Source organism: Lolium rigidum, chromosome 6 (genome assembly GCF_022539505.1).
Source record: "Lolium rigidum isolate FL_2022 chromosome 6, APGP_CSIRO_Lrig_0.1, whole genome shotgun sequence".
In the NCBI taxonomy this organism is placed as follows: domain Eukaryota; kingdom Viridiplantae; phylum Streptophyta; class Magnoliopsida; order Poales; family Poaceae; genus Lolium; species Lolium rigidum.
The window spans coordinates 319,113,279-319,127,222 of NC_061513.1; the positions used below are offsets into that span (position 1 = coordinate 319,113,279).

Consider the following 13,944-nt stretch of genomic DNA (forward strand, 5'->3'; position numbering starts at 1 on the left):
TTCCGAGGATTTTACTGAAAGTTGGATTTCTGCACAAAACGAGACACCAGCAACGGTTCTGCGAAAACGGCGTTAGTCCGTAGTTAGTTGCATCCAAAATACACAAATTAAGAGGCAAAACAATAGCAAGTATTCGGGAAAGTAGATAAAACAGCGTTAGTCCGTGTTAGTTGCATCCAAAATACACAAATTAGAGGCAAAACAATAGCAAAAGTGTTCGGGAAAGTAGATACGTTTTGGACGTATCAGGTCTTTACCATTTTGCAGATTTCCTTGACCTCTCGGACATTATTTACATTAGTCTTGAAGACCTACAAGGCAGGGGTTGGTTTACTACTAATCAAGAGCAATTCCAGCATCTATCTCCCTCATGGCAGCATCATATTCCTCCTAGGTGATAGGTTATCTGTGTGAGTCACCTGACTCTGGGTCTAGTGCCACTATGATAGATTTGTATCTGGCCTCAGTTGATTCGGGTATCGAACTAGAACCAATTTGTGCAACGAGGTGGTACATTTTTTTATCTCAAATGCTTGGCAAACCAAAGCAGATCTACATTGGTCTTTCGCCATCATCTCCTACCCGAGTGGTCCTTGTTTTCAGCATATCTAAGCCGGAAAAATTATCAGAAAAATCCTGCTCATATTGATTCCCCACGATCGTGTCCAGCTTGAAGGTGACCCGTCTAGGTCCTGTCACCATGGTGGTTTTCGACATGTGAACCGATTGACTGGTATGCACATTGGAGCTTCCGGTTTCGAACTACACACACCGAATTTTCCAAATGGGTAGTTTTCTCCTTTGAGCTATGAAACCCCTTTCTTCGTCCTTGAGGAGGTTAGGTCAAGCATACATTCTATTGAATTGAGCTCTATCTCTATCACTCCATTGTTGCGACACAAAATTTTGAGGATCTCCAATTCAACCCAGTTACTTCCTCCATTTGATAGAAAGAAAGAGGAGGTTCTAATCCAAAATTGCACCAATGCATATTACATACACCCCCCCCCGAGTTCTTGAGTTTGCTTGTTGCTCTTGGATTCGTAGGAAATCCTAAGCGCCTAGGCTAACACCACATTTTTGTAAACCGTCATTTCCCTGCCCTCATATCTAGCATTAATAGTTGCAATTTATGCATTCTTCTCAGCAAGTTGAGCTTGAAGTGCATTGATAACATCGTCTATTCTTATTTGTTCGTGCAATGTGCTCTTCCTTCAGCTTGTACCCTATACACTTCATCGCATAAATCACCCATCGAATCACGCAGAAAAATCAGTGTAGCTCCATCACACAATTCCACATAACCACATCCACCGTGCCGCTTGTACTTTCAAAAAATAAAATCAAAAGAAATGGATGAAAGAAAGAGCCAAAGAACCACCCCTCGATTTAGACTAGGAAAGATCGGTGTGATCATTATCGGGTCCAGTTTAGGTTTGGGCAACAAGTTCAAAGTTTAAATGAACATAACTCAAGTTCATATGAAAATCGATTTGGTGGACAGGGATGTAGGCCTACACACAAAAAAAAAAGAGAAAATGGTTTCTTTATGCCTTACAATTTACAAACCCAATCGTCCAATTCCAAGTCTGCCTGAGGCAGAAATCCCCCAACCCAAAGTTCCAAACACGACCACCTACCACTGTTTCCGGTTCATTCCACGCGCACACGGCCGTGGTCGCGTGCTTCGCTTCGCTTCGCCGGCCACCATATAACCCTAACCCCCACCGCACGCCGTCGCTCTCCAGGCCCGAGCGCACCCGACCGAGATGGCGTCCGCCGCGTCGCCGTCGTGGGTCATCCTGGGCAGCGTGCCGCGGGTACTCTCTCCCGCCGCCGCCGACACCGACGACACCGACCTCCCTCCGGGCGTAGCCGACTTCTCCCTCGCGCTGCCGGCGCCCCCGCGCGTGGCGCTGCTCACCATCCCCGCGCGCATCTACCCGGACCGCGCCTCCTCCAGAAGATCCCCCACCATCATCGCCGCCGACCCATCCGGCCTCATCCTCCTCCACTCCGAGCAGGGCCGCCGCGCCACCCCGGGCCCCACCATCACCGACACCCCCGGCCACCAGGGGGTCTCCTGGTGTCCCTACCTCGACGCCTACTTCCTGCTCGACGCCACCGCCCCCGCCACCGCCGCCTTCCCGCTCCCCAAGCCCGAGCTGCTCTCGGGCCCGGGCTTCATCGGCCTCATCACCTCCCCCAAGGGCTACATGGTCGCCGAGCTCCAGCCGGTCTTCGGCAGCGCCAAGGCCGAGCTCCTGCGCTTCTCGTCGCAGGTCGGCGAGTGGGTCACGCAGAGCCTCGCCTACCCGCTTCCCTGCCGCAGCTGGCGCGGCGCCGACGGCGTGCTCTCCTGCTCCGGGCGCCTCTGGTGGGTCGACCTCGCCTGGTGCCTCCTCACCTGCAACCCCTTCGCCGACGACCCGACGCTCACCGCCGTCCACCTCCCGGGGGCCAAGGTGCTCACGCCCAGGGAGGCCGCGGGGCTGCTCGACAAGTACCGCTGCGTCGGCGTCAGCGCCGGCAAGCTGCGGTTCGTGGACATGTACAGGAACCGTAACAGCCGCAGCGGGGCAGCGCAGATCAGCGTGTGGACGCTCGACGACCACCCGGTCGGCTCGTGGACGCTGGAGTGCGAGGCCACCTTCACGGAGATCTGCAACGATCCCAGCTACAAGGCCACTGGTCTGCCCAGGAAGATCCCCGTGCTCGCGCTCATCCATCCCACCAACCCCGACGTCGTCTACTTCTTCCTGGACGGCCACCTGCTCGGCGTCGACGTGCGTGCTCGCAAGGTCGTGCACTGCGAGGTCTACGACCTCGTCGAACCCTCCATGGAAAAGGTCGCCAGCCGCTTCGTTCAGGCTTGGCAGCTGCCACCGGCTCTCTGCTCAGGTAATTCTCCTACATTATTTCAACCCTCTTTGCACGTACATACATACTGGTTAGCGATTGGAAATGGTGTGTTTCTCTGCAGCATTGTGGAAGGGTGATGTAGGAGTACTTATAATTACTCTTAACATTTCAGTTCTGGTACAGCACAGATGCATAATTTTGAGCATGTTTTAGTTCAGCTTGTGTTTATTGATGCTGCACATAATGCTTGTTTTAAGAAAGGGACCTTGTAGTGTAAACTGCTTCGGTTCCAATATGTGTACACATGGTTTTATCACATCTATGAGAAATGTGTGTATGACATACTACTTACGAAACTAGATCTAATGCATATTAAATAATTCCAGCCAAATTTTCCTAAGCATGTGTCTGGTATACAATTTAAGCTTCAATTGAAGTTTATATGCTTGATATGAGTGTCGATTTATGGATATTCCTTTTTTTCTTCCTCTATATGTTGTCTATCAAAAATCTCAGTTGATGTTGGCACAGCTTCGGTACTGATATACCATTGCCAATAGTTATTTTGCGAAGCATCATGTACATAAGACAAGACTGTATATAAGTGAATTGTTATACGGTCCTTCATGGCTTTCATATATCTTTGATGTTACTAAAGACACTCCCTGTTAGTAGTTTGATGTGTTCACGCACATTTCTGATACATACTATGTCCAGGAATCCATACACGAGTATTTAACTTTATGAAACATAGCTTTCTCTTGTACATAGTGTGGTACATTGAAGTGCTAGTGCTGTTATTTTAAGAGAAGATGTTTTTTTAATGTTTCCAAAGATACTTTGTGACCACTTCAACGTAGATGCACATTTATGATAAAAACTGTCTGCGGGAAATTTCACAGACAAATGTTTGATTTGTGAAGTATAGCATTCTCTCTTGGTGTTATTTGTAGACAGTACTAGGTACAATGAAGTTGTTCTATCTTTGGTTTCCAATACTTGCAATGGTCTGACAAAATATGCATACTGAATCAGCTGGTAGGCATGAGCAGAATAGTGAAGTGTTACCACATTGGTGGGTTTCATCCAGTTCCTTCAGCACAAATTAATTATATCCGTAAATATTCAGTGTCGTGCTTCACTATGTGTATATGCAAATTAATTTGTTGTTTATATGCAAATTAAAGTGCTTGACTAAGAGTTTGGTTTCTTGTAATATAGTACTGCATCTTTTTGTTTTCTATTGGTTATCAGGATGCCTTTAGATATATTATCAAATATATAGTATTAGTTATCTAGAATTATATGATCAAATGGGCTGAAGCTTGTATTTATGCCTTGGCTAACATATATGCTATGATCTCTCCTTTGAAGGCTCTGCGAAGGAGACTGATGATGGCGTGGATGAAGAGCTGCAGCGACTGCATCTGCTAGACGAACATGAGGAATGAGAAGCAGGGTTTAACATAGCAGGTTACGTCAGTTAAGTTTTATAAATCTCCACAGACAAAATTAATTAAGCTGTGACACACAAAAAATTATTTTCTCTGATTTCAGGTAGGGGAAGTAACACATCACGTGGATAGGCCTGTTCTGAAGTGAAGTGACTACCAGAGTACCAGTCGGCAGTCGGCAATGGCTGCTGAAACGTTTTGGTTATCACATTTTAGTTCAGATGTTAGTAGAATACCGATCTTTAGAATTTGGTGATATGGATGATTGGTCTGTTTTGGCTCAGAACTGAAGGAACAGTTCATAGGGATTATGGTATTGTGGCACTAAGACAATTGCATCGATCTTGTTATGTTCATATCTCTTGTCAACTCCCAGTGAGTGAACTCGACATAAATGAGGTTTTGGTCTGGCCTTTGATCATTTGATGCTGTCCGCGCGGCTCCGAAAAGTTATCACTTTATCAGAGTCTGTGTCTTGGGCTCTTGGTGTTATCATCATTCTGAGTTAACCATGCAGATCAACTTGCCTTTAGCATCTGCCATCGGGCGTGGATTGAACCGCGAGAAAACATTCATCAATGCACATATAACCTGTAGCTTTACAGAAAATGCACGAGAACAGCTCCTCTCCAACCTGTGGTGCGGTGTATACCGGAATACAAAATGTTGCATTCACTCAGGTCTGGAACTCAGTTTCTATGGAGTACTATAACATTGGAACAATCAGAATAAAGCTTCGTGCATTTTTTTTAACACGGGAATATGTAGACAGTTTCTATGAGAATGTAGTCTTCAACAGCACAACAAAGATCATTGTATTGTGTTGCTTGGAAACGAAATCCACAAATGACCAGTTACTCTATCAGCAATTAAGCTCAAGTTTTTTTGAAGGAAAACAGTACACTTGTTTGAAGCCCATGTCAAGTCAAGCCCGGTTCTCAACTGCAGCACAACGAACCTGAAACCCAGAGTAAGGACCAAGATATACTTTTTTGATCAAGAACTCATATATATGTGACGGAAGGACAATTCGTCGCACAAATTATGTGACTAGGTAGCAGATAAAAACACGCAAGAAAAGCCTTTTAACGGAATAAGTGGCAGCCCAACAACAGAAGAGATCTTAATTAGAGTTGAATCTTTTCTTCTATGATCAATCACAACAATCTTGCAAGATTAGGTAACATGTAAGCACAATGCTGATGCTTGTTAATCCAGTAATTAAAATGTAATAATAGTAAACATGGCAAGAAATTTTAAAAGAACCTGATGTGTACAGCATGTAGCTAATATGAATGTGGCAAGTTCTTTAAACTTTGGTGAGTTTGAACCTGCCGAGACTCTACGAAGGAGAGGATGCTTTGGATGAGGCAGTCGGGTAGGTCGCTTAGACGGTCATCTGCGGCGAGGCAGATCCGCTTGCTGGGCGGCTCCATTGGTTGAGTTCCGCGAAGGTCATCTGCGGCGGCGCCGATCCGCTTGCTGGACGGCTCCATTGATCGATTTTCGCAAGGGTCGCCTATGGCGTCGTTTGGGGTCTACGGCCGCATGAATTTCCTTGCTGGGTGGTTTCCGGGGAATTTGCAGAACTGAACGAAGCGAACCGTTCTGGCGTACTCCCCTCCGTGGTCGTACTCGTTATCTCCCGTTTTAGGTTTCTCCTTCCTTTAATTCGGAAGGAAAACGGTGTTTGTGCCCCCAAATCCGTACGTCGACAGTCGAACGAGCAACGAGCAAGCCAGGAAATTTGCAGGAATTATGGCTGGCAAGGCAGTAACTAAGATCTGCGTGTCCTGTCCCTGTAAACTTATCCGACTGTGTTCATCATAATTAGTTTAACCCAACCAGCTTGCCTAGGGAGGGAACAATGCGGAGTTGCCTTCAACAATTATTTCCATTCATCCAACAATTAGTCTAACTGATGATTGCTACCTCGTCACTGATCAGTAGTGTACTAAGAGCATCTCCAGTCGCGTCCCCCAAACCGTCCCCCAAAGCGCGCCGGATCGAGCGTTTGGGGGACGTGGTTTGTTCGTGCCGCGTTTGGGGGACGTCGCTCCCCAGCCGCGTCCCCCAAACGCCGCCCCCAAACATTTAAAATAATTTTTTAACACATAAACCATTTATATCAAATGTAGCATATGAATAAAAATGTTTGCGAGGACTGTTTTCAAATTAAATTACAACAAACAATAAAACAAGTAATCAAATATAATAAATAGGGCTAGATGCTACATCAAGGTGCCACGGTATTTCCTTTGATCCTCCACAAATGCTCAACGAGATCAGCTTGAAGTTGCTCATGCACATTGCTGTCACGGATCTCTGCGTGCATGGCGAGAAATCAGCAAAATCTGCAGGCAACTCATGATCAACCTCCGCGAGAGGGCCTTAACACTCATAGGGACCAACATGTGACCTAACATGATTCTTGCGGTCATCCTCGATGATCATGTTGTGCATGATCACACAAGCCTGCATCACCTCCCACATTTGGTCGTGAGACCAGCTTAGAGCAGGGTACCGGACAATGGCAAATTGTGCTTGAAGCACACCAAATGCCCGCTCGACATCCTTCCTGCAAGCCTCTGTCGCGTAGCAAAGTGAGAATTCTTCGGACCTGATGGATTCGAGATTGTTTTGACAAAAGTGGCCCATTTTGGATATATACCATCGGCTAGATAATAGCCTTTGGTATATTGGTGGCCATTGATCTCATAGTTGCATGGTGGAGCATGCCCTTCCACTAGTCTGCTGAACACCGGAGACCGCTGCAACACGTTGATGTCATTGTGTGATCCCGCCATGCCAAAGAAAGAATGCCAAATCCACAGGTCATAATCTACCACAGCTTCAAGCACCACCCTTGCAATATCCATGACGGCCTTTGTATATACCTTGCCAAGCAAACGGGCAGTTCTTCCATGCCCGGTGCATGCAATCGATGCTTCCAAGCATTTCGGGAAATCCTCCGGCAGCATTTTGTGCCATGATCCTTGCGGTCTCTTCCTCGGTTAGCCCTCTCAAGTAGTATTTGCCAAACTTTCCCACCACAGCTCGGCAAAACTTGTACATGCACTCAATGGCAGTAGACTCACTCATGCGAAGGTAGTCGTCCTGTGTATCGGCGGGTGCTCCGTATGCAAGCATCCTCATGGCGGCGGTGCACTTCGAATCGACGAGAACCCGAGAACGCCTACGGCGTCGAGCTTGAGCTTGAAGTAGGGGTCGAACTCTCGAACGCCGTGGAGGATATTCATGAACAGCCCCTTGCTCATCCTGTACCGGCGCCGAAAATTGTCGGCTGTGTTGCATCGTCGGTGAAGTAGTCGTTGTGCGGCATGGCATGCCCCTCCATCCTCTGCCGGGGCTTCGACTTCCTTCTTCCCGGCCTTGATCCTCCGCGGCGCGGCCTCTTCCTCTTCTCCGCCTCGGCGTCAAGCATGTCCTGGAGGGACGCGGTGATCGGCAAATGCTCCCGCAGGTCGTCGTCGAACGCTTGCTCGTCCTCCGAGCAGCGGGGCAACCATCTCATCGTCGCTGTCCATGGCTAAAGCAAAATCAATGGTTAAAATTGCGCCGAGGCGGACGACGCAACAAACGAGCGGCCAATCGCGCCTACACGGCAAGTCGTCGAGCACCTTCACGTGCGCGGAGGTGGGGCGGATTTGACGGCGCGTTCGGGACGCGCGCGGCGGCCGGCGGCGGCACGACCGGCGGGAGCCCCGGCCGCGACAACGGTGCCGACTCTCAGCAGAGATCGACGCCCAAACGGCCGGGAAATCCAGCGGCGGCGGTGGGGTGGGAGGCGCGGGAAGGAAGGAGCGACGAGAAAAGAGGCGCGAACCAACCGTTTATGCAAATAGTCGCCGGCATGTGGGAGCCCGCCTCGCTTTTCGTTGTGTCCGGCGTCCCTGGAGCATCCCCTGTGGGACGGGGACGGGCTCGGGACGCCGGACACCGTATAGGGGCGCGCCGGACAAAAAAAGGCTTTAGGGGACGCGGCTGGAACGCGTTTTTCGTCCGGCGTGCCCCAAATTCCTTTGGGGGACGCTTTGGGGGACGCGACTGAAAATGCTCTAAGCCACTGAACTAGCAGCTCGATCGCTTGCGTGCTCATTGCCGCGAGCCGGCAGGTGATAAGCTGTGCCCAGAATTCCGCTAAACGAATGGTGGATCGTGTCACCGAAGAGCGGCGCACCACCAGTAGTGCAGAACTGAGGAATGAGGATCCATTATCAGTGCAACACCATCTGATATTCTGACTTTATTTTTGGAATCTCACTTGATATATTGTGTTTGCTTCTACGTAGGTTTATATATGACGTCACTATGAGGTGTTCAAAAATAATAATATGACTATGACACGTTGGATTATATTTCAGTGATGTTACATAAGTTGTTATGGAGTAACCGCCACCTCGTGTGATGTGGAGAATTACAATATGGCAGTGGTCGTTGTCAGATTACCAATGAGTCAGCTTTGCTGAAAAAATGCACCAACAAGGCGACAAGTCCTATCTATTAATATTTGTTTTAAACATAAGCCTCATGATCCGACTTTATAAATAAAACCATCACGACAATCGAAAGTATTCACAAACCACCACACATAAATCGGCTAGAAGTTCAAGGATGCAAGCCCAGACACACGCTTACAAAGATCAATAGATAAAATCTGATACAAGCCTAAGTGCAGGTGCCAACTGGGATAACCTCTGCTACTCAGTCCTCAGCCGCGCGTACAGCACTGCATATGAATCAACATTCGATAAAAAAACATCGACCAAATTCCCAATCAGCTTTCCTTCAATAGTTAGTTTGTGCGAATAGTTCACAAGTGTCCAACATTGGACTGTGAAGGTGAACCAAACTAGCCTACGAAGGGGGCCATAGAGGTCCTGGGCGATCACAATGAACTCACCCACCCCTACGGGTTCCAGTAACAGTGAAGAAGTTTCCTAACCCTAGCCCACATCAGCCTAGCAATGGGGCATGAGAAGAAGATGTGGTTACAATCATATACCTCCGAGCACAAGGCACACAACCCATTAAAGGGGCCGCGGCGCTTGGCGATCTGCTCGCAGGAAGGGAGGCTACCCCTGATAAGCTGCCAGAGAAACACCTTGATCTTAGGTGGGACCCATATCCACCACACTTCCTTAAAGCATGTGAACTGCGCCCCCTGCGTCTGACTGAGGTACACCGACCTCGAGGAGAAGGTCCCAGACGGGTCAAGTGACCATGAAACCATGTCCACATTAGTGGATGCCTGCCGGGATTCGATTTCCCGGCAAAGGTTGTCCCACTCAACCACCTCCTCCAGACCGAACTGTCTCCTAAACGCTAGCTCCCAAACTTGGGTGTTCCCTCCCAATGTCTCACATCGTGCACTGAGATGTACGGGTCAGTGCAACAACTGAATAGACGTGGAAACCTGGCCATGAAGGGCCCCCGTCCTGTCCACCAGTCTAGCCAGAAGCGGGTGCGCCTCCCATCACGCACCTCGTGTTTGGCTCCAAGCTTGAAATACCATTTAATTTTCTGAATGACATTCCAAAATTTAGAGCCACGGGTAGCACTCTGTTGTCAAAGAGGTCCCGGCCACTCAGATATTTTGCGTGAATCAGATCTTCTCCATAGGCCTTCCATGTCTTGGTATAGTTTCCAAATCCATTTGAGCATGAGAGGGATGTTCATAAGTTTAGTGTTGAGGATCCCTCGACCCCCAAATACCTTAGGTTTGCACACCGTTGTCCAGTCTACCATGTGATACTTACGCTTGTTCTCCACTCCTTCCCAAAAGAAACGGGCCTGTGGTCTATCCATAGCCTTATGGGTACCAGGGAATAGCAGGTACATGCTTATGGAAAAAAAAACGAGAGGCTCGACAGGCAAGAGTAGTGAGTTCCAGCCTGCCTGTCGAGGCAAGGAACAAGCCCTGCCAGGGGTCAAGCCTACGGCCAATCTTATCTGTCTATCAATATTGAATTCAGTATCTGCATCAATATCATTACCAAATCACTGAACTAGTATTGCATCCGTTCGTTCAGTATAATAAGAATAAATTAAGGTTTTCAATGCAACTTCCGGCAAAAATTCAGTAGGCTTTGTCTTGCTAACCTTTTTTTCTTTTTGAGGGAACTTTTTTTTATCTTTTTTTTTATACAGTCTGTTTTCCTTAGAAAATTCTGTGGACTTGTTTTAAGCCCTGACGAAGGCTAGGCCAGGCACGATTTTGAAGCCCAGCATAACAAAGCACGAAACCCAGCCCAAGAACCCAAGAATGTATCACGGAAAGAAGGGCCAGTCCTATACACCGACCAGGTCGGTGCCGATGCGGGTTGCCGCACACCCTGGTCGGGTATTGGGCCTGGCCCATTTAACGTTTTTCGCTTTCCTTTTCTCTTTTTTCTTTTTTTTTCTTTTTTCTTTTTTTCTTTTTCCGTTTTCTGTTTTATTTTCTTTTCTTTCTGTTTATTCTTTCTTTTGTTCAAATTAGAAAAGTCTATATTCGAAAAATATTTAAATTCGAAAAACGTCAAATTTGAGAATTACAAAAATTTGAAAACTGTTCAAATATGAAAACTGTATAAATTCAAAAATTGTTCAAATATGAAAATCGTTCATACTCGAAATTTGTTCAAATTTGAAAATTGTTCTAATATGAAAATCATTCAGATTCGAAAATTGTTCAAATATTTTTGTTCAAATTCAAAAATGTTCAAATTCGGAAATTGTTCATAGAAAAAAATACATTTTTGTTCAAATTAAAAAATGTTCAAATCTGAAAATGTTCAGATTTTTAAAAAGTGATTTATTTTTAATTTGAATTTTTTTAAATTTTACAAATGTTCAGATTTTTAAAAAAGATTCTTTTAAAAAAGAAAACAAACAACAGAAAAAAAAAGAAACGAAAAAGAAAAACCGCCTTACCTCCTGTTGGGCTGCGGCCCAGTTAGTAAAATCCGGGCGCGCGGGGTGTGCGGCGACGGCTTCCGCGCCGACCAGCTCGGCATACAGCAGCTCCCGAAAGAAGACTCAGCGCACAAAGCCGAAAATAGCATTTTCGCGCCACAAGCGTTGAAAGGCACACCCCCGCAATAAGCGGCGGCCCAGCAGTTGCCTCGACGTTGTCGACCCTGCTCGGCTGGCAGCGTGACGGCGTCTACCGTGACGGAGCGGGTGTGGGGCGAGCACGCCCGCGGCTGCGCTGGCGAAGATCAGGAAGCTGGGCTGCGCGCCCGTATGGGGAGCCAGGAAGCGGGGGAGAGGACAGGAGGAGGCGAGGCAAGAATGGAGGGCAGGAGGAGGCGAGGCAAGCTTCAGGGCAGGCAGAGGCGGCAGGTGAGTGAGCAGCATCATCCTGCCGGGGAGGCGAGGCAAGAATGGAGGGCACGGCGGCGGTGGCAGCTTCAGGGCAGGCAGAGGCGGCAGGTGAGTGAGCAGCATCTGACGGCCTCCGAATCCCAGTCCGAGGTGAGTCAAGAGAATCCCCAAACCTGTAATGTGAAATCCCTGATTCCAATTTCTATGTTAATTTCATCGGAGCAATGGGCACACAACATGCCAATATTTCCTCTGTAATGTTCTTTCTGCAAATTGAGCTCACTAGTATTGCTATGCTTGACTGTACACAAAAAGTTTGAACATTCAACAACAATATTTGTAAATCTGGGCCATCCGCTGCGCACAGGGTACACAACTTTGAACGGTTTTAGAGATTAATCATGCTGAGTGCTGGGTGCATCTACGACAACTACACATATAATTCCACCAACAGTCAGGTGCCTCCCTGATCAAGCCTTGTCGCTACTCCAGCTGAAGCGCACCTTCGGCGACCCTAACCTCTCATCGTGGCAGCATGGCACGGATTGTTGCCACTGGGAGGGTGTCAGCTGCGACAGGGCCTCCGGTCAGGTGATCACTTTGGACCTCAGTGCTTGTAACCTGGAGAGCATAAGTGGTCTCAGCCCAGCACTATTCAACCTCACTTATCTCACAAACCTCAGCCTATCTGGTAGCGACTTTAGCCAAGCTATCCTTCCCAGTTCAGGGTTTGAGACTTTGAGCAACTGGCAAATCTTCTCAGCCTCGATTTTTCTGATATTGGCTTGGCTGGTCAGATACCCATTGGAATTTCCCACCTGAAGAATTTGCGTACACTTGGTCTCTCCTACAATCCTTTCCTGTATTTCAGTGAACAAAGTTTTCAAATGGTTGTAGGAAATCTGAGCAATCTGAGGGAGCTCTACCTTTATCAAGTGGACATCTCCGGCGATGGAAAAACATGGTCTAGTTCTTTAGCAAACTCGGTTCCTAAATTACACGACCTTAGTTTGTATTTATGTGGACTATCCGGTCATATACATAGTTCATTCTCAGGACTGCAGACCCTAGAGAGGATCGATCTTTCAGCGAATAGTTTCTCGTGCAATGTTCCCCAGTTCTTTGCTAACTTCTCTTCATTGAGCACTCTCCACCTATCTGATAATGACTTTGAACTTTGAAGGACAGTTTCCCGCAAAGATCTTCCAGCTAGAAAATCGAAGATATCTTGACTTGTCTTCCAATCCCAGTGTTTCTGTGCAACCACCAGATTTCCCACCAGGAAACGTTTTGGAGTCATTAAATGTACTGCACACAAACCTTTCTGGTGCCATACCAGACTCTCTCAAGTCGTTGAAATTCTTGTGCCTCAGCAACATAGGATCTCCCAAGCAGCACACTACTTCCATAGCTAATCTTACGTCCTTAAATACACTGTGGCTCTCTGGATCTGGCCTAGAGAAGCCAATGCTCTCTTGGATTGGAAGACTTAAGAATCTGACCGACTTGAGGCTGGAAGACTATAATTTATCTGGGCCAAGACCTTGGTGGATCAGAAATTGTACGAGTTTGGCAAGGTTATCACTCAATGATTGCAGTTTATTTGGAGCAATACCCTTGTGGATTGCCAATTTGACCAAACTTTCAGATTTGGAGCAATACACTCAATTAAAAATAACATATCGAGGAACAGCGTAAACTAAACTTGATGTTTTGAAATGTGCATTGCAGAGCATGGTTGTGTTACAGTTTCTTCTCCAAGTTGAGCTCTCTATTGTTTATTTTTTACATTCATCGGAGAGAACTAAAACCTTGAACAACAATGTACATATACCTGCGTGAGCCGCTGCATATAAAACCAGCGGTTTTGGAGATTAGTCATTCTGACTGTTGCGTGCATCTACAAGAACCACAGAGAATTCCACCAAATAATCAGTCAACCATGCCACTGAGCGAAACACAACGACACAAAATGCACTGTGGTCCACACTTTGGTAGTTATTGGTTGTGCTCCCGGTATCACAAATTTAATCAATCTCCATCGCCTTCTTTGGTAGTGAAACAAAATCTGACAAGTCCTCAAGAAAAAGACCCATACAGCTATCAAGACCTCGATGAATATTTTCCACACACATCATACATTACTTTTCCTGTATATAATGCATTTTACACCGTTAAGGAAAGAGCAAGCTAGTATCAAGATGATTTACACTATGAAATGTCACTCCATGTACTCCTCCTCATGATGGTATGCTTCTACTCCCTAGACACTACAGCCAAGCATAACACCACAGTCCCT

At 47.0% G+C, this 13,944-nt stretch overlaps 1 protein-coding gene across 1 annotated transcript; it reads left to right on the forward strand.

Moving 5' to 3' along the window:
- Positions 1–1,769: 1,769 nt before the first annotated feature.
- LOC124664673 lies at positions 1,770–4,313 on the forward strand. Its single transcript, XM_047202135.1, has 2 exons — positions 1,770–2,901; positions 4,237–4,313. Exons 1-2 carry the CDS (start codon positions 1,770–1,772, stop codon positions 4,311–4,313), a joined length of 1,209 nt encoding a protein of 402 aa, XP_047058091.1.
- Positions 4,314–13,944: the final 9,631 nt, after the last annotated feature.

Coding starts and splice junctions, on each gene's coding strand:
- LOC124664673 (XM_047202135.1), top strand. CDS start 1,770: ATGGCGTCCGCCGCGTCGCCGTCGTGGGTCATCCTGGGCAGCGTGCCG. Junction 2,902..4,236: donor GCCACCGGCTCTCTGCTCAG/GTAATTCTCCTA, acceptor TCTCCTTTGAAG/GCTCTGCGAAGGAGACTGAT.